At 44.2% G+C, this 26143-nt stretch overlaps 2 protein-coding genes and 1 non-coding gene across 27 annotated transcripts in view; all 3 read right to left on the minus strand.

The window, feature by feature from the left end:
- PCBP2 (poly(rC) binding protein 2) overlaps nt 1-12886 on the minus strand; it is a 22732-nt gene extending 9846 nt beyond the window's left edge. For 3 of the 24 annotated variants that reach the window (XM_060114141.1, XM_060114139.1, XM_060114138.1), the window contains exons 1-10: nt 12596-12874; nt 10126-10268; nt 9541-9564; nt 9420-9452; nt 8418-8534; nt 6112-6243; nt 4950-5078; nt 3835-3909; nt 1917-2009; nt 796-837 (exon numbers count right to left, since the gene is read on the minus strand). In XM_060114141.1, the coding sequence (XP_059970124.1) occupies nt 796-837; nt 1917-2009; nt 3835-3909; nt 4950-5078; nt 6112-6243; nt 8418-8534; nt 9420-9452; nt 9541-9564; nt 10126-10194 (714 nt within the window). In that variant the 5' untranslated portion in view covers nt 10195-10268; nt 12596-12874. Of the gene's footprint in view, nt 1-795; nt 838-1916; nt 2010-3834; nt 3922-4949; nt 5079-6111; nt 6244-8417; nt 8535-9419; nt 9453-9540; nt 9565-10125; nt 10269-12324; nt 12569-12595 lie in introns of those variants that run through there. The other 21 variants (XM_060114136.1, XM_060114135.1, XM_060114130.1 and 18 more) reach the window with 16 other exon arrangements.
- On the minus strand, nt 7899-8005 carry LOC132499704 (U6 spliceosomal RNA). Its single transcript, XR_009533931.1, has one exon. It is a non-coding gene; the product is annotated as a U6 spliceosomal RNA (small nuclear RNA).
- A 6098-nt stretch (nt 12887-18984) lies between the features above and the next one.
- Nucleotides 18985-22837, minus strand: PRR13 (proline rich 13). 2 transcript variants are annotated; one of them, XM_060113658.1, is made up of 4 exons: nt 22727-22837; nt 22117-22155; nt 21162-21526; nt 18985-19657 (listed from the first exon to the last, which is right to left on the minus strand). In XM_060113658.1, the coding sequence occupies exons 2-4, from the start codon at nt 22133-22135 to the stop codon at nt 19613-19615; spliced, it is 429 nt and encodes a 142-aa protein (XP_059969641.1). In that variant the 5' UTR covers nt 22136-22155; nt 22727-22837; the 3' UTR covers nt 18985-19612. The 2 variants fall into 2 exon arrangements, with proteins under 2 accessions (XP_059969641.1, XP_059969642.1); XM_060113659.1 differs by having other exon boundaries at nt 22775-22830.
- Nucleotides 22838-26143: the final 3306 nt, after the last annotated feature.

Genomic DNA, 26143 nt, shown 5'->3' on the forward strand with positions numbered 1-26143 from the left:
GAGATTAAGGTGAAACCAAACTGGGTTTTGCACACCCCCACCCCATGATTTCTACAGCTACTTTCCTTCATCTATATAAACTGTCCTGGCTGTTGTAAAACCATCCCTCTTCAAGTCTACTTCCCCTCCTGGGGGCTATCACTAACCAAGAGCCAATCTTAACTTCCCAAATCTAAAGCTCAGCACCTGAAAGAGTTAGTATGGATAGAGAATAAGTGCAGAAAGAAATGCCCTTAAAGTCTAAATACCAGCACTTTTTAAGTTGCAGTTTTTAGTGACAAAGAAGGTTTTATTGAGTTGAATTCCCAAATATTCAGCTTCCTATCCCTCCAGATATGTAAATAAGCCCCTTTTCCCCACCCCTCCAGATGCTTTTTAAATTGTCACCTCAGACTGAGGCATACACAAGGGCAAAGCCAACCTCCCAACCCCCATCCCCTGCCATGGAAAGGACTCCATGCAGAGATGCACAGCCCACTGTCAATTTAAACTGTGCCCTGGGATAACAAATGACAGTATACCGTGGAACATTTCTCTTTTAGAGTAATCTGGAACATGGGAGAAAGTAGAATCTAATAATCTGCCAGATTATAATTTCCAGGGATTAAATGGCAAAAACAAGGTGCTACTATGTCCTGATTAATTATTTAAGGGCCAAAATATGGAGTTCACCTTGTGAGGAAAACAATACTGCAAATGTTTAAGACCCAACTCACTTCTGCCTACGTGGAGAAAAGAGACAATTTTGGATGGGAGAAGGAACTTTTCAAAACAAGAAGTGAAAACAAAACTTACATCTGGCTGTGGAATGGCATACTGTCCTTGAATGGTATAGGCCTACAAAAGGAGGAAAACAGTTCCTATTAAAAACCAGTCACGGACAGCCACCCAGTGGGGGGAAAAAGACAGATTTCAACTAGCCAGGAAGCCAGAGTTGAACTAGAGAATAGGGAGGCCAGGGGTTGAGGCAGTAGATGGTATCTCACAAATACAGTCAGACCTGTTGGCCTTCTTTAAACCCTAATATGATGGCTTATTCCAGGATGCCTATAAAGGGAGCCATGTTCCCTGCAATCAAAGACAAAATAACACATCTGTTTCTTAATGAAAACGTGGGAAGTGGGATTAAACAATGCCTCGACTGCCCGAGCCCCCTTCCTTCTCCCTGTGTACAAGATAGCCTAGAAGGAAAATGGTCTTTCCTCAGCCACCCCAACCCTTCTACCCATCATGGTGACATGATTTTTATCTGCACAAACCTACATGGCATGTTTTGAAACATTTCCCTTTTCCTATCTTATTTTTCTCTACATCTGCCTAAAGACCTTAAGTGCACTGGAAGCTAGTTGGGTCCCTAGCACTAGGGAGCTGACCATAGGAACACACACACACAAAAAAACCACTGTGTTCTAAGTCCTGCCTTCTCCCACCTCCCCTCCATAAAAGGCACTTGCAGCTCCCACTACACCCTCCTCCCCCCACACCATAACCTCCCAAAAAGGGAGCTGGGTCTTCAGGGCAATGGGGTGGGGGACAAGGAGAATCAGGAAGGGAGGGGAAGGAAGGAGCAGCTGGTTCACAGGATGTGAGGCTTCTCACATCACAGTGGCCAGTACCCCCAAAAGTGCACCCAGGTTGGGGTGGGAAGGTGAAAATGGGGTAGGAGGAGTAGGAGACAGGGAAAAGGGGTTGAACAAAAAAAGAAAAAAAAAGGAAAAAAAAAAGAGAGTTGGTGTTACCATCTGGTGGGCTACGCAGCCTGTGTGAAATGAGGTGGGGGGGTCAGTCCAGGTCCCCGTGGACAGGTGGTGTCCACAGCACAAAAATCACCAGCGCCACTGGCCCCCCGCGTGTTGGCAGTCTCGGCTGAGGCGGAAGGATTGAGTGAGCCTTGGAGACTGAACATCCCCTCTCACCTCTAGAGGTGGTCCCTCCAGGTCAGGGTTGAGGCACATGGACGGGGTGGTGTGGGGAAAGCTCGCACTGTCGCTGCCTGTGCTGTACCTGTCCTGTGGATAAATAGAGGATTTCAGTCTCCAGGGCTGTCAATCCGGCACCTTGTCACCAGCATGAAATTCACACAAAAAAAGTTGTTTAATTTTTTCTTTTCCTTTAAAAAGGAGCTCACAACACAATTTGAAACGAGCTGCAATCAGTGAATTAAAAAAAAAAGTTACCTATGGTGGCAGATTTCACACTGCACAATTGGGCTATTTTCAGTCAGAATGAAGGGGTGGGGCAACAGAGCTGATGCCAGCTCCTGGTCAGTGTGCGATTAAACTGAACCCCTACAGAGCCCACTTTGTCACAGAGGAACAAAAGACACAGGTCCATCTGTGGACACTGCATGAACTGGTCCATTTAAAAAGGCCCATGGGAATAATCCAAGACAGGGCCACTCATGGAAGAAGAAGCTGCAAGTTTTTAGAGGGTGGTCAATTGAATAAAGGGGAGGGAGGGAAGGAAAGCAAAGAGGTAAGAAGGGGTGGGTAGGAAGGGGAGGGAATGAAAGGGAAATGAAGGAAGACCTGTAAATGGAGAGGACTGCTGCTGTGCAGCATGGACTCTAGATAATCCCAAGTGGGAGTGGAAGAATCCAGAAGAGTAGGAACTTGTAGTTCCAGGGTAGAAGGGAAAACTCCTAGAACTAAACCTCCCTGCTACACTGACTCTGGGCCTGTTTATCCTGCCTAACTATCCAGACTTATGGAGAGCCCTTTGACCAAACCAGTTTGTACAAGGCTAGTGTTAAAAGCAAGGTACTAAACTGTGATATTATTAATTTCTTGTGAAAGCTTCCAGAACTACAAGACAAACTAAGTCCCCCAAAACTTGTTCAGTTTTATGACAACTCAATAGAATATGAAGGACTTTAAGTGCTTCTCCAGTTCAAATATAAGATGGAACTAGTTGAATATCTGTGCGTGTAACAGGTCAGCCCCATGTAGGAAAAGGCACTTTGAGCACTATACTTGTTTAGGCAGCTACCAAAATGAAAGTCACTATTTCAGCCTGAACCTCAAGATTTTAAAAACTAACCTACCTACTCCTCAAATACTAACCAAAAAGCATAAAACCATGGTGCTAATCAGTGCCCTCTGTCTTAGAAATCTAAATTCAGTATAAACCACGTGCCAAGGATCCAGAGTTTAGGTGGGTGAAGGAGGAGAGGCCAAAGGGGTGCTTTGGTGTTCTTACTCTAACACCAAAGGTCACAGCCCAACATGCTCTCCCCCTTCTATTCTTAGACACTGAACCCTTACCCCAGCTGATTTGTTATGCCATGTGGGTTCAAACCAGTGTTTATGAGGTTAAGAGCCCGGGGACAACACACTGGAGTTTGGGAGTGAAGGGGTAGGAGTAGGGGAGGTGAGGTGGGGAGAAGGGGAAGTTTGTAGGACACTCAATTTCAGGACCCCCAATTTGAGACCACCATCCAAGAATCTCTTTCAGAGGTCCAACTCTTTGCTACCTTTATTCAGACCTCTAAAGAACACCCCACACATGAAAAAACATGGGATGGGGTGGGGTAGGGAAAGAAGTAGTGACACCAAGGCAATTTAATCCTTTCTTCTAACCCAACCCACCTTAAATTACTAAGTAAATTACCTCTTCCGAGTGCCTACAAAACTCCCATTGCCTGCTAAAAATTAAATAAGATAGCATTCATAGCTTTCTCCAGTACAAAAAATAAATAAAACTGAAAGCAGGTCAAATTATGGCCAGAGTACAGGTTTCAGCAAGCATGCAGAGTGGCCTGGTGTGCTGCTGGCAAAGTTGACATTTCAAACATAATCCTTGTTCACCTTAACCCACCAATAAAAAATTTCTTACCTGACCACCTGCAAAGATGACTGGAGAACTGGACGGCTTGGGCCGGTACGGGATGGTCACGCCCTTCGGGGGGGACTGGGAGAGAGTCAGAGGGGAAAAAAACAAAAAGAGATAAGGTTTCAAAGCTGCTTCAGCTGTGTGGCTTAAGCTCACACAGGTCAGTTAAATTAAAAACTGTATTATTTCCATTCCCTCACCTACCAACGTTGTCTCTGGCTAGATCTAATCTCAAATCATCTGCAGTTATTTGCCTTTAAAGCAGTAAGATGGTCCGTGGACTACACAGCTCATACTAATTCTCATCAAGGCAGATTCCCCTATAATAATTTAGGCATTATTTCCATGTGTTCAAATAAGTCTAATTAACATGAAAAACCTGTATATGTACGTATGTACGCTTGAGTTGGTAATTAAGATCCTACATTTTGGCCTGAATAGGAAATAAAGCCAAAATAGGAAATAAAGCTCCCAAATGTTGCACCTAGGATAATACAGAACTGTCCATAAATAGTTCAAAGGCTCAATCAATATTTTCCTAAACTCTACTTGAAAATTCTACTTTCCTTTCTCACCAATATGGGACCAACTCCCTATGACAATTCTAAAAAGGTTTAATTCCCCTTAATTTTGCTATTCTTGTTAATTGAACAGCATCCACTAGAACCTCATAAGTCATTCAGAAACACCATTATGCATACTTTTTTTAATATATATATACCATTCTGAATATAATCCTGCCTCATAACACAGAAATTTAAAGAATGTATCAAAGTTGCATGTAGCGAAAATATTGTAATCTGAAAGGCAATTTAACTTAGCTTCTCAGGAAACCAGATACATCTTTTGTCCACTCATTCCTAGTAGTGAATCTTCCCCTATCAACTCTGCTAAAATCGCTGTAAACCAAATGATCACCACTGCTTAGTTTCTATTTTTGCTTGGACTATAAGAAAAGTCAAAGCTGGGGGAAGGAAAATATGAACTCAGGGAACCTCTTCCCCACCCCCACTGGAGGCTTCTAACAGCCTCACCTAATTCTAGTCTTACTAAATATAGATCAGTCTGTCTCCCTAAATCACCCTCCCCCCATTCTCAGCATGAGCCTGAGGGCTTACCTCCAACATGACCACGCAGATCTGTTTCACACACTCAATGATGGACTGCGGAATGCCAGCAATAGTGATGGCCCGCTCAGTTGAGTTGGGGAGCATATCCCCTGCCACCTGGACCTGAGCCCCTGTACTCTTTGGGGGTAAAGAAATTTAAAAATCAGAGAGAACAGCTCATACTCTTCAGTATCTCCCAGCAGAAATCTTAAAGAGTCTAAAACTCAGTAGACACTTATCCCATCTCCTATCTTACCCTTTTTATCCTCCCTTCTCACTCTTCCCTTATTCCAGAAAAGACTGTTTAATCACAGTTATAAATTAGCCTCTGAAAGCTGAAAATAAGGCTGAATAACAGCCTAAATTTAACCTGCTCTCAAGAAAAAGGTCCCTCTAGACAGTTTCCTCTCAGCTAATGATAGCTCTGTAGGCCATCAAACAAAATACCCACAAATATCACCCACCTTTCATTCTCTTATTTAACAAATGTTTATATCAAGCCCATGCTATATGTGCCAGGTACCACCCCAGGTACTTGGAATACATCAATGAACAAAATCAAAAATCCCTGCTCACATGGCATGTACAAAAGGTTCCCAAAAACTACAATTAGTTTTCCTTTAGGAGCCATTCAAATTTCATTCCAACATCCAGTTCAATAACTTCCACATAAAATAACTCCCAGATATAATTAAAAGCTTCCATAATTTCATGTAACTTCCATAATTTAAAAGGGAGAATTACAACTACATCCCAATACACCTTCGTTTTCCCCTTGCTCTTCAGGGATCTGGCCAAGAAAAATATTTGATATTATTATCGATCAAATTTTAAGCTCTTTAAACATAAAAAAAGATAACGTAGTCTCATGGAAAAGTTGGCAATGGGTCATATGCAATAGGTGGAATCTGGTTAACTTTTCTGATTTATTGTTGTTAAAATATATAAAATATAAAAAAAATATATATATATATATATATATATATATATATATATATATATATACACACACACACACATATATATCAAATTAGTCTTCTAGGACTATTACTTTAATAAAAATCTTCATCTCAATAAACACAAACTTTTCCTAGACATAGTAAAGGCTAACAGAAGATGCAGATTTAGAATAATTTACATTTCAAAAAGAAAATGAGCACAAGTTACCAACCTCACGTATTTCCTTGATCTTGCAACCACCTTTCCCAATGAGAGAGCCACACTGACTAGCAGGGACCACCAGCCTCAGGGTGACTGGGGGTCTACTGGCAGCTGTGCTATTGGTCATAGAGCTGCTGATGTCCTACAAGAGATTAGTCAAAACATCAGAAGAATATAAAAGTTTAAACAGATCCCTGGGAACCCATAACTGCTATGAAAGAACCTTACAAGGGACATATTATGTCACAATCTGCATCAACAAAGGTTCAAATATTGCCTCCCCACAAAACCCTATTTCTGAAAAGATAAAAAGGCCTACAAACGTCCTCAGGTTTAGCCCTAAATATATTTTCCTTCACACCGGGGGAAGTGTTCTTGGTAGAGAGAAAACTTACTTTGAAAATTAAAGTTTTCTCAGTAAAGTAAAACAATGTTGAAGACAAAATTAAATATTAGAGATAAAACAATGCAATCCACATTCAAGTAACCAATTCTGTTCTCTTAGAAAACTATATAAAGATTAAATACTGTACTTCCATTTATCCTTGTCTTAATTTCTTGGTAATATTACCATTGTACAGATAATGAAATTGAGGCTGAGTACCTACCCCAATCTCATCTAAAAAGCTGTAGGTTTTAAACTAAAGGACTGTATTGGTTCCAAAGCCCATAGTCTTTCCCGTTACAATATGCTGCATCTGAAAGTCATGGCTTTAAACTAGTTAAGTTTAGCCTTCTGAGGATTAAATGGTTTTAGCCTAATCTCTATGTAGTAGCTAGACCTGGCAACTCCTCAAACATAAGCCCCTAAAGTCAAGAACATGTTTCTTATTTGTTAAAAGTATGAATAGATTCTCTGAATTAAAAAAATATATATTTATTTGGCTGCACCGGGTCTTAGTTGTGGCACACAGGCTCTTTGGTGCAGCATGTGGGATCTAGTTCCCTGATCAGGGATTGAACCCGGGCCCCAGGCGCTGGGAGCTCAGAGTCTTAGCCACTGGACCACCAGGGAAGTCCTTAGAGTTTCTGAATTTTTTTTAAAGCTACAAGCTCTGGATTTGCAGGGTCTTGCAGATCAAAGGATAACATTTCTGATCTTGGCAAGGATAAGATTTCAGGCACCATTAAGGCATCAAGCAGCAGCCCCGAAGCTCTCCTCTGCCTGCAGTGTCAATTGCATGATTAGCACTATTACTGCAGAAGTGGGAGGAAGCTGAACCTAGGGCAATGGTTGTTCAGCATTATAAGGTTGAAACCAGTTATTAAAAAAAACAAAACACTTCCTTCAGTTAAAAAATCTCTGGTATTGATATTTTGCTTCTGATCACTTATAAAACGCATTCCCTCCCTCCAAGTATAGCTCTGACACAGTTACCAGATTGATTTTTTAAAAAATATATAACTGCATCCAGGGTTGGGAGATACCTGTACTTATGGAGTATATTAGTGTTCAGAAGGGCTCCTAACGAAAGCATGTTAATTTAGTCCACTCAACTATGAATTAGGGGACATAATTACCAACACAGTGGTGGCATACCTTCAAAACTGCTGGTTAAGAAATAAAAGATGCTGGGTTTTCACACATTTTTTACAGAGTCCCTGATAATAGTCAAACTATTTGGGGGTTTTTCTGGGGGTTTTTTAATCAAGTATACTCAATATACACTATTTAGGTTTCAGATGTACAACATAGTGATTTGACATTTAAATACATTACAAGACGATCACCACAGTAAGTGTAGTAACTGTTTGCCACCATACAAAGTTAACCTCCCATTACTTATTTTGTAACTGGAAAATAGGGAATGCTTCACAAATTTGCATGTCATCCTTACACAGAGGCCACGCCAATCTTCTCTGTATCATTCCAATTGTAGTTTATGTGCTGCCAAAGTGAGCACTCAAACTACAGTTGGGGGTTGGGGGTGCCAACATCCCACCCCAGTCAGAAGTCCATGTATAACTTAACTTATCCACAGTTCTGCATCCACAGATTCAACCAACCTCTGATTGTGTATTCTACACTACATATTGTGTAGTACATATTTATTGAAAAAAAAAAAATCAAGAACAAGTAGACCTGCACACTTCAAACTCATGTTGTTCAAGGGTCAACTGTATTTTTCTACCGATTAAAGTGACATCTCTTTTTAATTACAAATGGTCCAATTTGGGGGATGATGAATGGGAGCAAAGAACCCATTTACAGAGTTTTATGATCTAGTCTGTCCTTGAATTTTAAAAGCCCTTAGAAATCATTAAACTATCTAGAAGCACTTAAAAATAAAGAATGAGGGGCAGGGAACAACAAACCTCTTCCAGTTTGTCAATGATCATAGCAAAGGCTTTGAAGATGGCATTAGTGGGTCCAGCCAAAGTGATAATCCTCTCAGGACAATTCCCTTCTGAGATGTTGATACGTGCACCACTCTGGATAGGAAACAGAGCCAAAAGGTTAAAGAGACAAAAAGATCTGAGCATACACACACACACACACAAATATATAATCCCTCCTAAATAAGATGGGCAAGAAGCTGCCTGTATACATGATCCTGACACAAGGCAGTATCGACATCACTTCAAATATCGCTCCATATTTGTCCTCAAACATGAACTACAGAAGCTGCTTTAAGTCTTGAATGAACTGAGACTTCCTAAAATTACATTTCCCAGCATACTATTTGTCATTACAAATAACTGCGCCAGAAAAATACCAGCTTCTCCTATTAAGATCTCCCCCTCGGGCTTCCCTGGTGGCGCAGTAGTTAAGAATCCTCCTGCCAATGCACGGGACACAGGTTCGAGCCCTGGTCCAGGTGGATCCCACATGCTGTGGAGCAGCTGAGCCCGTGTGCCACAACTACTGGGCCTGCGGCTCTGGAGCCCGTGAGCCAGAACTGCTGAGCCCGCGTGTCACAGCTGCTGGGGCCCACCTGCCTGGAGCCTGTGCTCCGCAACAAGAGAAGCCACCGCAATAAGCGGCCCGTGCACCGCAACAAAGAGTGGCCCCCGCTCGTCGCAACGAAGACCCAACGCAGCCAAAAATAAATAAATCTAAAAAAAAAGAGAGAGAGAAAAAGATCTCCTCCCTTCTGGGACTTCCCTGGCGGTCCAGTGGTTAAGACTCTGCGCTGTCACTGCAGCGGGCGCAGGTTCGATCTCCGGTCCGGGAACTAAGATCCCACATGCCGCACGGCCAAAAAAAAAAAATTCCCCCTTCTAATCTCTCATTAAATTTTTTTTTGCTTTTGTTTTAAAGGTTTTTTACTTCCCAAGTTAACAGTGCTTTATCACCCCCCAACCGCAATAACTCACCTCCTCACGCATCTTCTTAACTGATTCTCCTTTCTGTAAGAAGAAAAGTCAAGAGTGACTTCCAACTGCTATTTAAATGCAGACTGACTAAATAGTAATTAGAGTTGAAGTGATGTCTTACCTTCCCGATGATACTGCCAACTTCCTGCAATGGAGAAAACTAGTGTCAAATATGAGGAAATTTGAAGCGTTCTTATCACAAAAAGTAATTTTTAACAGTCCAAAGCAATGGAAAAACTAAAATTTATTGGGAAAGGGAATGGACAGACTTATTTTCTTTGCTCAAAATACAAGCAAAGCTATCAAAGAACTGTGAAGAAATAATGGAGTAATTAAATGCTATCTTTGTTTAATATCCTTTTTTAAAATACCAAATATATCACCCCACCTTAAAGTTACCCCAAAATTGTTTGGGCAGGGGAAATCTACCTATCAAAAGCTATGGCAACATCCAGGACAAAAATCTTATCATCCAGGTATGAGACAGTCTTTGGCTCTAGCCTCTGGCTAAGCCTTTCCTGCTCCGTGGCGCTTCCTAGTAAAGTCTGTCCGTTTTCCCACTACACTCTCATCTACTCCGCTAGAGAAGAGTGCTAAAGCCAGACACCCCACAGTGCTAATCTGATGAGCTCCGAGATCCATGCCTTCTCTTCCTGGGCCCTCCCCTAGCAGTTACTATGACCCAATTTCCCAAGCTGGTGCATACCTTTCCATGCATAAGTAGCCGGATGGTGAGAGTGACATTTAATCCACCTTCAATCACACCGGTGTCCATGTCGAGCAGTGTTCTGAGGAGCTGGACGTTGAGTGGTCAAGTCTTTGGTCACTGGTGGGGGTGAAAGCCAAAAACTGAAATGAAAACATGACGAAAATCACAGTAGGAAAACAAGAGAAGCATTTCCCAATGTTACTTTAACCATTATCAATGTTTTCTAATGAACTCTTTTCCTTAAATGACAGTCTATCAGTTGGCAGGCTTATATACATCCAGCACAACTGCATTAACAGCTCAGGTTCTGTTACAAAGTATGGAAGGCAACTTTCCAGTCTGCTCTCAATAACGGTATGGTTTCCGCTGACTCTCAGGATGTGAAAGATTCCTTCAAATGGCAATGGTTCTAAGGGAACTGCTGAACGTGCACCAGTTGTCCTTCAGCAGAATAAGCTTCAAGAGAATACAGAAACACCTGGAAATCATGAGGGCAAACCTCAAACTAACCAACTACACTGAGGGCAACGACCTTTTGCTTCCCTGTTAGGAAGCAGCTTGGGTTGAAAGCTTGAGAGGACACATGTAAACGTTCTTACTGGCAGTAATTTCTAGGTAAAGAAATTGAGAAGCATCTCACATTAAAATTTTGAATGTCAACAGATGCCAACAAATAATTTTTAAAAGATTTAAATCAAAAACCTCATTGAAAAAGGCATCTGAAATGCCTTCTATTGCAAGCTGGGTTCCATATTCCCCTTTGGGAAATGACTCAATACATTAAGTGCAGCCTGAGTCCTCTTTTCCCAACCTAACTTGATAGTCACTCAAGATCTGAAAATTTTCCTTGCTTCTGTGTTAACCTCTGTTACCACTCAAGTCTTCATTCAAATCTAATAAATCTTAAATTTTCTTCCAAAGGAAACAATCGAAATTAAAACTGGTACTGCTAAAAATTTATTGTGTAGTTGTTTTAAACAACAGCAGTAACAAGCCTTTCCTACTCAGGCCCTTTCCCCACGTATCCTCTAAAGCAATGTTCCTAACATTTCTAATTTAGAATTGATTACGTGTAGAAAGAATGTTTTTGGATATACCTTAGCCTACAACACCTCTTTAGGCCCTAAGAGTGGTTCTCCCCAAAGTTGTGAAATTTCTCCAGTGACATTTTTAGTATCCATCCCTTCAAAACAACATCAGTGATCTCTCTCCTACAGCCAGTCTTCCTCCTTCACAAAACCAGCCACCGTTTTAACTTTGCTCTAACACAAAGCCCATATCCTAAGTATTTAAAGTGTTTAAGTGGCTGCCAAACCATTCTGTATATGGCAAGCTGCCCTATGGCTACCTCAAGTGAGTGACTGAGGCATCCCCAAAGCACTTCATTCCCCCATTTCCAGAATATAATTAATTGCTGGCAAAATCCCAGAATTCAACACTTTTCACTCAAGGAAAAACAATAGTGCTGGGGGTGGGGGGAGGGGGAACGGGGAGACAGAGTTAAATCTGTGCGGAAAACTTTCTTTTTTCAGTAAGACATGGTAAAAATTTGGCAGTTTAATTCCTTATCCCCACTCACACAATAAGAAGCACGTTACAAATACCACAATAAATGCAAGTTCGAAAGGTCAAGAAAATTGAAAACCTATTTGAAGCCATTTCTTGAGGTAAGGAACAAAGGTGCATTTCCAACTCCAAATCATCCAAGAAATCCCTGTCATATTTCTCTCCTGACTAGGTCAACGTCAGTGTACCCAATCCCAGGAATCCAGCTGTTAATCCTGCAGTCCATTACCCCTTCTCCTATAAATAGCTTGGTCTGGGTCTACAGCGGCATTTTGTAATTTCAAAATTCGTTACCCGAGAGAACGTCCTGCATAACTCGGTAACTGGGAGCCCGTCTACCCCTTCTTTAACTCCACAGCCCCCCTCCCCTTGGTCATCCAAGCATTTTCCACTCAAAAAATGCACCCCCCCTATCCCTCCACTAGAAAAGACGGGAAAAAAAAAATAAACGGTTCGGTCGGGGGGGGGCGCTGCGATCCAGGGGGAGGAGCCGGACTAGTAGCGCCTCCTCGTGTGGCTGCGCCAGCGCCTGACCCCCGCGGGGAGCCGCGCTCACCCGCCCGGCCAGCAAGCCGGCCATCGCCTCCCCTCACCCGCCTCAACGAACAAATCCACCGCCGCCCCCCCTACCGCGCGCGCGCCCTCCTTGACTCCTGCGCAGCCGCCACCGGGAAAAAGCGGGGGGGGAGGGGGGAGGGGGAAGGCCTTTCGCGAGGCCTACTAGGCCTCGCCGGAGCCAGGGCCTCGCGTGAATGGCCGGCCAAGCAGAGTGAGGAGGTAGGCGCTCACGCGGGACTACGCGAGGTCGGGGCTCGTGACGAGGACCGGAGCCCGCTAAGAAAGATGGCAAGAATAGAAATAGAGCTATAGCCGCGGGCGGAGGGAGAATCTTGAAGCTTACCTGCAGGCGCGAGGCGACTGAGGGGAAAAGGGGAGCGGGCGGGAAGGGGAAGGGCGGGAGGCCGGGGGCGGAACAATAGGGGCGGGCGGGAAGGCGAGGGGGGCCCCGCGGGCGGGCGGAGGAGGAAGGGGGGGGTGGAGGAGGAGGAGGAGGAAGGGGGAAAGAGACCCCGGGGCGGGTGGAGGGCGGCGGAGGGCGGGCGGGCGGGCGGAGGGCGGGCGGGCGGGAGAGGGCGCAGGCTGCGGCTGCTCCGGCTGCTGCCTCTGCTGGTCTGGGAGGGGGACGGGGCGGAGCGGCCCGCTTTCAACCCCGCGCACCCTCCGACCCCGGAAGCGCTAACCGCCCCGGGGGCCGGCGAGGCGACTGCGTCGTCCAAACTCTCCCCACGCAATACGGACGGCCTCCCAACAGCCTAGAGCGGCTCCGTGGACAGCGCTGGCACCAGCGAGACAACTGGTAGCAGACGGTGAAGTTCATGATAGAGCGGCAGCGTGGGGGGGGCAGGGAGGAAACTAGTGTCCCCTAGCGGGCGGGTTTGAAAGCCCAGGCGTAAGTGCGGAGAGAGCTGGCAGTCGCCATGGATAAAGGAGACAGGGGAAAATGAGATGTGTGAGGAGAGACTGACAAGAGCCGGGAAAACCCAGTAGGCTATAGTGATACTCAGAAAGAGAAAAAAAGCTAATTTGCCACATTGGAGGTCACTTTTACACCAACTTACTCTGAAAATCGGTAATTAAAAGGAAATATTTAAGCATTTACCCTTTCTTTTAGTAAGAACTGTAGTTCATCCCTAGTCAATAAGGGAAAACTTTTTTCAAGAGTTCCATATAATCAATGTAGAGAAATAGAAAAGTTAGAAAATCACCATTCATTCTCCAACCCAAAATGAAATAATTGATTCAAGCAAGTGCCATCAATCATCAAAACTCTAAGGGAAAGTTTGTTAGGGAACAGGATGTTATCCTGGTGCCAGATATCACATGGACTATTTGAAAAAAAAAAGAGAAAGAAACCCGAAAATTTTAAATCGAAAGATCATATAGTCACCACCTTACCCAAGTGATCAAACTTTGCATCACTAATAGTACAACTTTGACATAGACCTTGGTGAGATGCAATAAGTACATAGCATCATCTATTAAGTATTCTTGTCAAGTGTTTAATCTTAATATAATCAAGCCTTCAGACCCGATTTGCAATTTACAGGAAATTTACAAGGGATAAAGGAAAAAGTTAAACACATCAAGGAGATAATCAGCAAATCCAGAATCTAGGACATTCTACAAGACAACTAGGCTGTTCTCTTCGAAAAGAAAGAGAGGAGGAAAAGGAAGGGGAGGGAAAAGAGGAGAAATTTAAAAGAATGATAATCAAATGTAATGTGTGGATCTTGTTTGGATCCTGTTTTTTTTTTTAAGAAGAAAAACAGCTATATAAGACATTTTGGAGACAACTGAGGAAATTCAAACATGAACTGAATATTAGCAAATATTAGGAGGTGTTGTTAGTTTTCTTAAGTGTGATAATGGAATTGTGGTTATGCAGGAGAAATGCTGTTTTAAGGGGTACATGATGAAATATTTAAGGGTAAAGGGTCATGATTCACGAAACAGACTTTCAAATGGTTCACATAAGTATATAAATGAAGCAAACTTGGTAAAATGTTAACAGTTGTTGAGTGTAGGTGGTAGGTTTATGGGTGATCATTGTACTGTTCTTCAAACTTTAAAAAAATAATTTTCAGGGAATTCCCTGGCAGTCCAGTGGTTAGGTCTGTGCACTTTCACTGCCGTGGCCTGAGTTCAATCCCTGGTAGGGGAACTAAGATCCTGTAAGCCCCGTGGTGTGCCCCCCCAAATAATAATAATTTTCATAATAAAAATTGGAAAAAATATGATGTGGAATGGAACAAGATTGGCAAAGTGTTGATAATTATTGAAGCTAGATTATGGGAAATAGGAGTTCATGAAACTGCTTTCTCACGTAAGGTAGATAGATAGTGGGAAGCAGCCGCATAGCACAGGGAGATTAGCTCGGTGCTTTGTGACCGCCTGGAGGGGTGGGATAGGGAGGGTGGGAGGGAGGGAGACGCAAGAGGGTAGGGATGTGGGAACAGATGTATATGTATGACTGATTCACTTTGTTATAAAGCAGAAACTAAAAAAAAAACAAAAAAAAAAAAACCACTGCTTTCTCTACTCCTGTATGTATCTGTAAATTTCCGCATTAAAACTTTTGTTTAAAAAATAGAGAAGAGGGCTTCCCTGGTGGCGCAGTGGTTGAGAGTCCGCCTGCCAATGCAGGGGACGCGGGTTCGTGCCCCGGTTAGGGAAGATCCCACATGCCGCAGAGCGGCTGGGCCCGTGAGCCATGGCCGCTGGGCCTGCGCGTCCGGAGCCTGTGCTCCACAACGGGAGAGGCCACAACAGGGAGAGGCCCACGTACCGCAAAAAAAAAAAAAAAAAAAAAAAAGAGAAGAGCCCTGGAAGGGAATAAAACAAAATAGAAAGAAGGATATTGAAAGACACAGCTACTACAGGGTTATTATTTACCCTTGTTTGAGTTCTTCAGGTGTCAGTTCTGGCTTTAATATTAGTCAAGTATTATTGGGCAACCCCAATTCAGTGGAGTTATCTGAAAAGAGATAGCTTTCTGAAGTGGAAAATAAGGCTTGGGGTCTCCAATGCCTTTCCTCCCACCCTCCAAATGATGGGTGGGCATTAGGAACAATGTGAGATAGAAATAAAAAGAAGTCTGTTATTTGGCAAAGGCAAGGGGCAGAGCAAATACTGACAGAGAGGAAAGGAGGTAGGAAAATGTTAGGACACCCAGGAAAAAGCAAACCAAGCAGCAGGCTTACTGTGAGGCCTGGGCTGAAGGTCAGATTAACCTCAAGATTTTGCAGTTGGGTCATTTACACCCCAGGGGCTCTAAGAGCTGGGGTGAAAGTGAGTGGCTATCTGTGAAATCATCTCTAATAATGGGGGCAAAACAAAGATCAAATTAAAAGTTGATAAAATAACACAACATAACTCTACCAACAATAACATGGCTTCTGTTGGGACTGGCCAACAGTTGCAGCCAGCTTTGAAAAAGATGCATCCAACAGCAACACTTGATAATTTTATGAATCAATAAATTCTTCTCAGAAGTGGAACCAAATTAGTCAAGTGAGTGAACTTGCCTACAGCTACAAAACAATCTGATACAGGGAAATGATTCCGAAAAGACAGCAAACTGAAGACTCATCCCATGACTTAACAGTCCCCAAAGCTACAGTGTCAATTTGGATTTTATTAATAGACCTAATGGGTTCCCTATCCTTTCCCATTTTCAATTAATTGTGTGGAAATCTTACTATACTTAGTTCCTAGTAAGAAAAGAATGGCAGAATCCCAGATCCTCTCATGGACATTGGGCATAAGATAAAAACATGTGAGAACCACCATCTTTAGAGTCTTATACTGATGCAAAAAACAGGGCGCACCAACCTAGTGCTCTCGGGAGCCAGGTAAGTAATGTAACTGGCCTAAAGAAAGGCAACAAGGGGCTTCCTTGGTGGTGCAGTGGTTGAGAGTCCTCCTGCTGATGCAGGGGACATGGGTTCGTGCCCCGGTCCAGGAAGATCCCACATGCCGCGGAGCGGCTGGGCCCATGAGCCAGGGCCGCTGGGCCTTCGCGTTCGCTCCGTAGTAACCGGAGAGGCCACAACAGTGAGAGGCTCTCGTACCGCAAAAAAAAAAAAAAAAAAGAAAAAGAAAAAGAAAGGCAACAGGAAGCTGAAAGGATGATAAGAAGACTGGAGAGTACAGGGTCCACCTATAAGGAATGACCACTGCTCAGGGGCCAGAATTTGTCTTCAGAAATGTGGGCCCACTATTGCTAGAGTTTCCAGCTTGAAATCTGAAACTTTATTGAAAATGTCTGATAATTAACACAGAGAGTGGTCCCTCAAAAAAAAAAAAAAAAAAAAACAAGTCCATGGCCAGATATAGCTGTAAGCATCCAATTTTTCAACCTCTGGCAAAGATGTATGTCCCAAAACGCTCCCCACAGCAGTTAAGTGTATAGCAAAGTTGAAAACATTCTAAAATTCCAGCAATAAAAGATTGGTTGAATGAAATGCTGTTAAAACAATGTTATACACATACACACACACACATACACATACTGATATGGAATCAACTCCAAAATAGATAATTAAACGGGAAAATGTTAGGTCCAAAAGAGGGCCTGTACTACGCTCCCATTTGACATAAAGTTGGGGTAGGGACAATAGGAACAATGTAAGGTAGAAATAGAAAGGGAAGGGATATTTAACTATGTTCAGAATAGCTCTGGAAGTTTACAAAAGAATTTGGTAGTCGTGATTGCCTTTGGGGAGGAAGCTGGAAATCTGCGATGAGAAGAGAACGTTACTTTTCACCGAACATCCTATTAAAAATGTTACAATTTTCCCCCAAGTACATGTATTACTTTTAGCTTTCAAAAAGTTAATAGACTTTTGAGAAACAATAGCAAAACAGCAAGGTGCTGTGCATGTGACTTAGAAAAGCCAGGAAGGGAAAATGGGCTGTCCATGGTTAAAACTGGGGAAGGAGGTCAGTGAATTTTCTCCCTAATTTCTTTGTTTCTCTTTGTGTTTTCCCCCTTGAGCCCCTCCTCATTCTCTCTCCTTAATTTGTGGTTTGCTTGTCAACATCTATTTCTCTTTCACCTCACAATCCCCCTGTGCCCACATCTCCCTCTCCTCCTCGAAAAGGAAGAGCTGATGAGTAAATGAAAACGGAGTATGATTGGGAAAAAAACATTAGAATGGCCCCCAAATCCAGGACACTGGAAAACAGGCCTTGGTCTTGGATTTCCTAATAAAATTAGAAGCTAGCTCTAATATATTTATTTTAAGCATTTATTTCATATAACTCACCCCAGGGACAAGTGGTAGATGCAATCCAGCCAACTAAAAACACTCCCTCCCTGTTCAAGCCCCACACTCAATCCCTAAACCCTGTGGTTTCCACCTCAGTAAAATCTCTCAAGTCCACTCCTTCCTCTAGACCCATCTAGAGCCTCATTTCCTGCTTTCAGGCTCCTGTATGGTATCTCAGGCTCAGGAATTCCTGAAATTTCATCCCACGCCTTTTTACAACTCTGTGCCTCTGTAAAACTGCTTCTTCTGCCTGAAATCTACTGGGTTAAAAGCATAGACACAGGAGCCACACTGCCTGAGTTCGAATCGACTGAAGTTTTCTTCTTCCACAAAATGGAAGCAGAGTACCTACCTCACAGAGTTGCTGGGAAGATTAACACAAGTTATAAATGTACAGCACTTAGTGCCTGGCACATGATAAATGCTTGGTGTTAGCTTATGTTATTTACCAACTAGGAACCTCCTACACATCCTGAGGCCCAGCCAGGACCTCACTCATTTCCCACTGGCACTGTCACTCCTTCCTTTGCTCTCCCACTGCTTGATCCCTGTCTCTGTTGTGGTCCCTTTTACTGTATTATAATAACCTATTCACATATCTATCTGCTCCCTTAGCTCTTGCAGGCCATGAAGAGCAGGGACTGTCTTATTCATCTTTGTACCTCAACACCCGCAGCACAGTATTTCCTCAATAATACTTTTCCAGGGAATTAATCTAGTTCCATTGGAATACCTGTGATTCCCAAACATTCTATGGAGCTTTAGACCCTGTACCTAAGCACGTGCCTTTCCCAGCCCTTCTCGGCCATCCACTTGGTAGCTCTATTCTTTCACTTTTTTGTGTACTCATGTTTCTCCACTCACGGCCCTAGAGGTAAAATGTCACTTTTCCTGTGAAGTCATCTTTGACTCCTCCTTCACTTCCCAGTTATTTCTAGGTTTATATCTCTCTGGCATTTTATAGCATCTATATTAATTAGTTCTCTTAGATGTCTTTTTCCTCTACTCAACAGATCTTTGAGAACCCGATGTGTAATACCATGTATGGCATTTGGTAAATCAGTGGCCCTCAGTTCTAGCTGTACATCAGAATCACCCACAGTGTTTTAAAAATCCTGATTTGCTGGGCCCCATCCTTATCAACAGTCTTTCAGGCAAAGCCCTAAATCACTCTCTGATAGCTGATGGGCAGCCAGGGTTGAGAACCTTGGTAGCAGATATGAAAACTTATGCTAAAGACCTATATCCATTCATCAAATGGAAGACAGTAAAGATTCATTCCACTAAGCCTGAACCAATTCTGAAGGATCCTCCCACTAGAGACATATAAGGACAGTATGCTGTCTTCCTGATGACGCTGGTTCCTTACCATAAAACTGATGCACTTGAAAGGGTCTGTGGAAGGCGAAAGTAGTAGAATGTGCTAGACGCAACCACGGTAATGGCACAGGTGAACAGAGACCAGGAGAAACAGCTTTATTTGGACTGAGAGCTGGAGAGTGAGAGGAGGACCTGAGATAGCATACTGAGCTAAGGAGTAGAGATCAGTTTCCAAAATGGCAGTCAGAGCTTATCAGCCAAATGGACTCCACTTCCCAGCAGCCTTGCAGTGAGTGCAATCAATAAAAGGCCTGCTGGGAAATGTTTATTTGCCACTAAATCATCCAAGCATGCCACAATTACAAGAAAGGTACAGGTCATTTTTTCCTTTCCATAATGAAATTTCCACAGCATCTCCCCAATCATGAGTATTACAGAAGAAAGTAAAAAAAATCACATTTTACAGATCTTAGACTTGTCTGCAGCATTTAGCTCAAATCTCACCATCTTCAAAAAATAGTTCTCCTGCAAAATTCACCAGCTAAAAGTTCTATCCAAAAAGTGGGAAGATGGCCTTTGCTAGCCCATGGCAATTCTTTTCCCATTTTCCCTAGCCAGTTAGGGTTGAACAGCAGAGTGAGGCTTAGATTGCAGGGGTGGAGGAGGGAGGGACACAAGGGCTAATTTCCCCCAGTACAAGATGGCATCTGAAGCTTGATGGGAGAGCAGAACTGGAGAGACTTGAGGGAAGGGTCCAGGCCCTGTATTCAGTCAGAGTCACTGCTGGAAGAGGAGGAGGAGGAGGAGGAATGCTGCAAGGGGAAAGGGGAAAGGAGATACCATCAGATCCAAATGAACTTTGATCACTCCGTGGGACATTCTTTGGTGCCCTACACCTCCACCCAAGTGCCCTTTACTTTCTAAGAAGGTCAGGAGTCTTGAACCAGACTGTCCCTTAAACAGCAAAAGCAAGGATTTCCTTCAGCAGTGAGCATACAGGAATGGATGAAACCATCCTAAATCACTGTATAGAATTTACTGCATTTGGAGCAAATTTCCAATTTTCTTTACCTAAGCCAATGCCTAGGCAAGGAATAAATTATAGGCACAAGCATAGTATAGTACAGGGAAACAGCTGCTACCTTATAATAATGATTAGCTGCATGGACATTCCTAGTGGCTATGAGTCTTAAGAAAAGTGAGTAGAATCAGCAGCTGTGTGTGCATCTGTCTCTACTTCTTCCTAAGTCCCAACTGGGAGAAAGTGAGGAAGGCGGGAGAGAAAGCTGGGAGAGTCCTAGTCAAGGTTCTTTACATGCATACTCCCATCAACAACTGTCATAAAAAACATTTTTGAGTCTCCATTCAATCTCACCTTTCCTTCTCCTCAGACTTCTACCAAAGATCCAGAACTAGGATTAACACCCAAAGCCATAAGGCAAATAAATACTAGGCAGAAAAATGTAAATTAAGGCCTCCTCAAGATCGAGGTTGGTTCAACACTTCCAGAGTTGTCCTGAGAGCTACTTTTACCCTTGCTAATTAACACTCCTCTGGAATGCTGCAGGGGGAAAGGGGAAAGGAGATATCATCAGACCCAGATGAACTTTGATCACTCCATGGGACATTCTTTGGTGCCCTACATCTCCACCCAAGTGCCCTTTGCTTTCTAAGAAGGTCAGGAGTCTTGAACCAGACTGTCCCTTAAACAGCAAAAGCAAGGATTTCCTTCAGCAGTGAGCATACAGGATACTTCGCGTTGGGGCTGAGCATGAAACTCAGGGTTTTATTTGAGGCTGAGAGTCACTGACTGCTCTTGTCCTGTTTTCCTGCCAGACAGTAGGACAATAAGGCCCATGTAATTAACACAACACCCTGAGAATACTGAAGGAGAGAAAGAAACTCCAGGAACTAGGGCCAGATTATTATCTGTTAATTATTATGTAAGATTTTGCTTTGTCAAAGGACTCTATTACTTGACATTTGACCACCTCAGTGGGTGTGTCCAACCTGCTAAAACAAACATGGGGTGTGGAGGGGTGGAGTTCAGGGAAGAGAAAGGCAAATTAGAAAGGCTTTTGATTCTGATATCCATTTTAAGGCTCAGCCTAGCCCCTCCCAGATAGAAGGCCTAATTAGCCTAATAATTCTTCTCAAGATTATCAAGATTATCAGATTCTTCCCAGTGGGAATCCTTTACACAATCGCTGCCCCAGACTTCCTCAGACTTCGAATCCTCCTTCCTTGCCCGCCCACTGCCTCTCTAGTCCCTCTGAGGGGGCACCCCTTACTAGCCAGGATCCAGAGGGCACTGACCTTGCCATGTTTGTGGTGTTTCTGCTTCTTTTTGTGAGCTTTTCTCATTTTCTTTTGCATCTTCTTGTCAATCACCATTCCTGGTCCTACCATGCCAGGAGCCAATGGATTCACAGGACACATGCCAGGGGCAGGTGGTGGGTATGGAGGGGGGTAGGGTCCTGAGGGTTGGCATCCTGGATACCCTGGTTGTGGCACAGGGTGACAGGGCCCACCAGGGGGAAAGGCTGGATTCCCCTGGGGTGCTCCTGGGGGAGTGGGAAAGGGGCCTGGAGGAAAGGTAGGGGTGGCAGGTGGTGGATAGGCAGGATTGCGGCCTCCAGGGTACCCGACGTTAGGGGGGTGTGGATATGGCCCTGGCTGCCCTGGTGGAAGAAGCAAAGAATCAATTAAGATTAGAACTGTCCAGAACCTCTGATAACAAACAACAACAAAAAGAAGAGGATTTCGTTTCTCACTCAACGGAAAGGTGAGGAAAGAAAATGGAGGGTAGGGAAGACAAACTTACATAAGAGAGAGAAAAGGTGGGCTTCCCTGGTGGCGCAGTGGTTGAGAGTCCGCCTGCCGATGCAGGGGACACGGGTTCATGCCCCGGTTCGGGAAGATCCCACATGCCGCGGAGCGGCTGGGCCCGTGAGCCATGGCCGCTGAGCCTGCGCGTCCGGAGCCTGTGCTCCGCAACGGGAGAGGCCACAACAGTGAGAGGCCCGCGTACAGCAAAAAAAAAAAAAAAAAAAAAGAGAGAGAGAAAAGGTAACGTCCCTGGCAGGGCGGGGGAGAAAGGGAGACAGTGAATTCTAGGGAAAGATGACAGCATCGGTCAGCTATGGACTAAGGACTTTGCTTTTGCGGGTTAGGGGAGAGGTGGAGGAGAAACTGACACAGAAACCTTCTGTTGTGGCCCTTCTGAAAAGGGGTTGGAGCAAGAAAAGAGACCCCCCCCCCAAACACCTACCAGCATTGGGATTCCACATGATCAGCTATTTCCTCCAGCCTGAGAAGAAACAAATGAAGGCAAGAAGCTGACGGCCCAGAAATGGGCAGGGGTTTTAGAGACCAAGCTCAACTCCAACGCCTCCCGCTCCGCAACAGCCTCTCAGAGAACTACCACGACCTCCACAGAAGAAATGTTTCTTTCCACCCGTTCCGTCGCCCCCAACACCTATTCTATTCCTAGTTCCCTAACCACAGGAACCTAGCTCCCAGGGCCCCTCCACCTTTCACTAGCTCTGGCCGTGGTTGGAAGTTTCTAAGTCCTCCGGAGAGGGGCAAACTCCGCGAATCTCGCTATCCCCATCACTCATCCGCCTTTCCGAGACCGAGTCCGGAAGACTTTAGCCACCCATAAGCTGCGAAGGGCTCTTAAACAACTTAACCGCTCCCGGAGAAGAGTGACGGGGGACAGGACCCCCACCCCAGGCTAAGAGAAGGACCTGCCTTGAGGCGAAAGGAGGTAGGCGGCTCAGAAAAGATTCTCAAACGCTTACATAGCTAGACATACCCCCTCCCACATTGAAAAAGGCAAATAGAGATCCTGGCTCCCAGCTGCGAAGGGACCCCCTCACCCAGGAATGAAAAAAGAAGGAAACTGAGGAATCCAGGCGTCCCGTCACCTCTTCACCACTGCTTGGGCGGACTCCTCTTTTCAGCCTCTACTCTCACTTCCTGGTCACCCTCCCATCTTAAGCTTCAGCATCCGCCTCTGCTACTGCCTGATTGGTACTATGTGGTCATTCGGCGTTACGATTGGAGAACATGGTCATCAATCACTCTAGGCTAGAAGGCAGCGGTGGCGGTAGGGGCGGAGCCAGGCGCTTCGGGACGCGGCGGTACAGAGGAGCGGACGGGCCGGAAATTCCTGGGGGCGGGGCTAGGATAGGGCGGGGCCCGTTTCTGGGCGAAGTCCTTGAGTGCCTAGGGGAAACTCACCCCTTGACCTCTGAGCCCTTAGTCCAGAGGGTGCCACACCTTGTAATGTGAATATACTGTGATAAGCGGTATACAGACATATCTAAATAAATATATATATATATATATATATATATATATATATATATATATATGGAGCACTTAAGGAAAGGCGGAGAGCTGCTAAATCTCACCCCAAGCCTCAAGATTGCCGCCTCCCTCTTAGTCCCCACAGGAAATAAGAACACATTCTTGGGGAAAATACAGAGATTTCTAATCTCTCTTAGGATTCTCTATCTCAATTGCATAGGTCCACCATCTGTCAAATTGCATAAACCAGAAACCAAGAAGTTCATCCTGACAGCTCTCTCTTTCCTTCACCTTTCCCCTGCATCTCCTTCCAACTTCAGGAAGGGTCCGTTTTGTTTCCCAAATAAATCTAGAATCTCTACACTTCTCTCTATCTTCTCTGCTCCCAGCCTACCATCATCTCTCAACTGGATTGCAGCAATGGCCTCTATTTTTTTAATAACACAATTAACAAGCTTGATTTAATGCATATATATAGAACTATACACCCAAAATTTAAAAATACTTATCCTTCTTAAGCATACATAAAACATTTAAAAAACTTGGTCTCAACTAATATAATTCAAATTTCAGAGAATTGTGTATTACATACTGTATTCTTTGACTGCAACATAAAATATAAATACAAATGAAACTGAGCAGGACCCTGTGGGGCCCTCAGGGGTACAAAAGCCTTTCCGTGTCTCCTTTTCTAGTTTGTAGGAAAAAGGGTTTAGCCTCCTAGACCTTCCCTGAATTCCAAAAGGCAGATTCAAACAGTTACTAATTAGGGAAGGGAGGGAATGCAGAAACAAAGGATGAACAGTCAAAAAACAATAGTGCATCAATAAAGCAGGGCCCTGGTTTCTCCTGAAGGTGAGACAGGCTGGGACCTGGGACCCTTTGCTGCAGTGCTGCAGTTTTTGCATCTGGACACACCTCTCCTCGAGCAACAAAATACAAAGAGACTGTACGGGACTAAACATAATGTGCATGCACAGTTGGGGCAAATTCTGGACAAAAGATACAAAGAGACCAAAAACCCAACTGCCACTTTTGAAGAGCCCGCAGCAAAAGCAGGGTACTGCACATGCTCCCTGCACACACCACCACCAAAGGGGTGGGCAAAACACCTAAGCCACCCCTCCAGCCCAACCCCTGGACACATCCCTACCCTCACCTCTTATAAGGAACGAGCTCACCACCCAACCCTCAGGGAGCCAGCGAGGGAACCTGTTGTGCGTTCTTGCTCCCCCCTGCTGTAGCAGGGGCCCCAGTAAAGGCTTGCCTGAATTTCTAGTCTGACCTCTGATCAATTTCTATTGATTAGGGAGGCCAAGAACCCTCATCTGTAACAAAGGGATATACATAACAATATATTTCTGAGTTATTCTGTGAAAACTAAGACCTCCACCCAGTTGGAGGATGGTAAATTCCAGCTGAGCACAAGATTCCTGGAATACCATCTCAGTTACCTCACCACCAACCCATTAGAAGAAAGTCACATGTCCTGCAGGCCTCACCCCAAATTTTGCCTATAAAAACTCTTCCCCGAAAACCATCAAAAAATTTGGGGGCTTCCCTGGTGGCGCAGTGGTTGAGAGTCCGCCTGCTGATGCAGGGGACACGGGTTCGTGCCCCAGTCCGGGAAGATCCCACATGCCGCGGAGCGGCTGGGCCCGTGAGCCAAAAAAATTTGGGTTTTTTGGGCTTCCCTGGTGGCACAGTGGTTGAGAGTCCGCCTGCCGATGCAGGGGACACGGGTTCGTGCCCCGGTCCGGGAAGATCCCACATGCCGCGGAGTGGCTGGGCCCGTGAGCCATGGCCGCTGAGCCTGCGCGTCCGGAGCCTGTGCTCCGCAACGGGAGAGGCCACAGCAGTGAGAGGCCCGTGTACTGCAAAAAAAAAAAAAAAAAAAAAAAAAAAAATTTGGGTTTTTTGAGCACAAACCACTGGTTCTCCTTGCTCGGTCCTGCAATAAACCTTTCTCTGCTCCAAACTCCAATGTTCTGGTTTGGCTTCACTGTGCGTCGGGCACATGAGCTTGTGTGCATTTGACAACACAAACATACATTTGGAAATTAAAAAAAAACAGTCTTGCAAATAACTCTGGGTCAAAGTATAACACATGATGGAAATTAAATACTTTGAACTCAACCATAATGAAAACAAATTTGTGAGTTACAAAAAAATTTGAAGATAAATTTTATACTGAGTTTGTCATCTTGAACTAAAATTTTTGATAGATTTTTAATTTTTTAGATATTTATTTATTTATTTGGCTGCGCTGGGTCTTAGTTGCAACGTGTGGGATCTTCGTTGAAGCATGTGGGATCTTTAGTTGTGGCATGTGAACTCTTAGTTGCAGCATGTAGACTCGTAGTTGAGATATGTGGGATCTAGTTTCCTGACCAAGGAACGAACCCAGGCCCTCTGCATTGAGAGCGCAGAGTCAACCACTGGACCACCAGGGAAGTCCCAATTTTTTTTAATTTAATTTTATTTTTTTTTTTGCGGTGTGCGGGCCTCTCACTGCTGTGGCCTCTCCCGTTGCAGAGCACAGGCTCCAGACACGCAGGCTCAGCGGCCATGGCTCACGGGCCCAGCTGCTCCACGGCATGTGGGATCTACCCAGACCAGGGCACGAACCCGTGTCCCCTGCATCAGCAGGCGGATTCTCAACCACTGCGCCACCAGGGAAGCCCGGAAGTCCCAATTTTTAATTTTTTAATTAAAATTTTTTTGTTATATATATTTCATTGAAATACAGTTGACATACAATATTATGTTTTACATAACCATAGTACATATTGATATATTTTTATATCAGGTTTGTGCTAAATATTTGAGATGAATTGGGACTGGCACTTTTTTTGTTTTTGTTTTTAATGCAATTTATATCTGAGTTATTTCTTCCTTGTAAGATCATTGAGTGAAAGAAATTATTGATGTGTCTATATGAGCATGATGCCTCTTAGAATTTAAATATTTAAAACTATTTCTTT

The sequence above is a fragment of the Mesoplodon densirostris genome, chromosome 11, assembly GCF_025265405.1.
Source record: "Mesoplodon densirostris isolate mMesDen1 chromosome 11, mMesDen1 primary haplotype, whole genome shotgun sequence".
NCBI lineage: Eukaryota > Metazoa > Chordata > Mammalia > Artiodactyla > Ziphiidae > Mesoplodon > Mesoplodon densirostris.

Bases quoted from the DNA above. Each gene is read 5' to 3' on its own strand.
- PRR13 (XM_060113658.1), bottom strand. The intron at 19,658-21,161 runs GTCAGTGCCCTC...TTCCCCTTGCAG, and splicing joins AACACCACAAACATGGCAAG to CATTCCTCCTCCTCCTCCTC.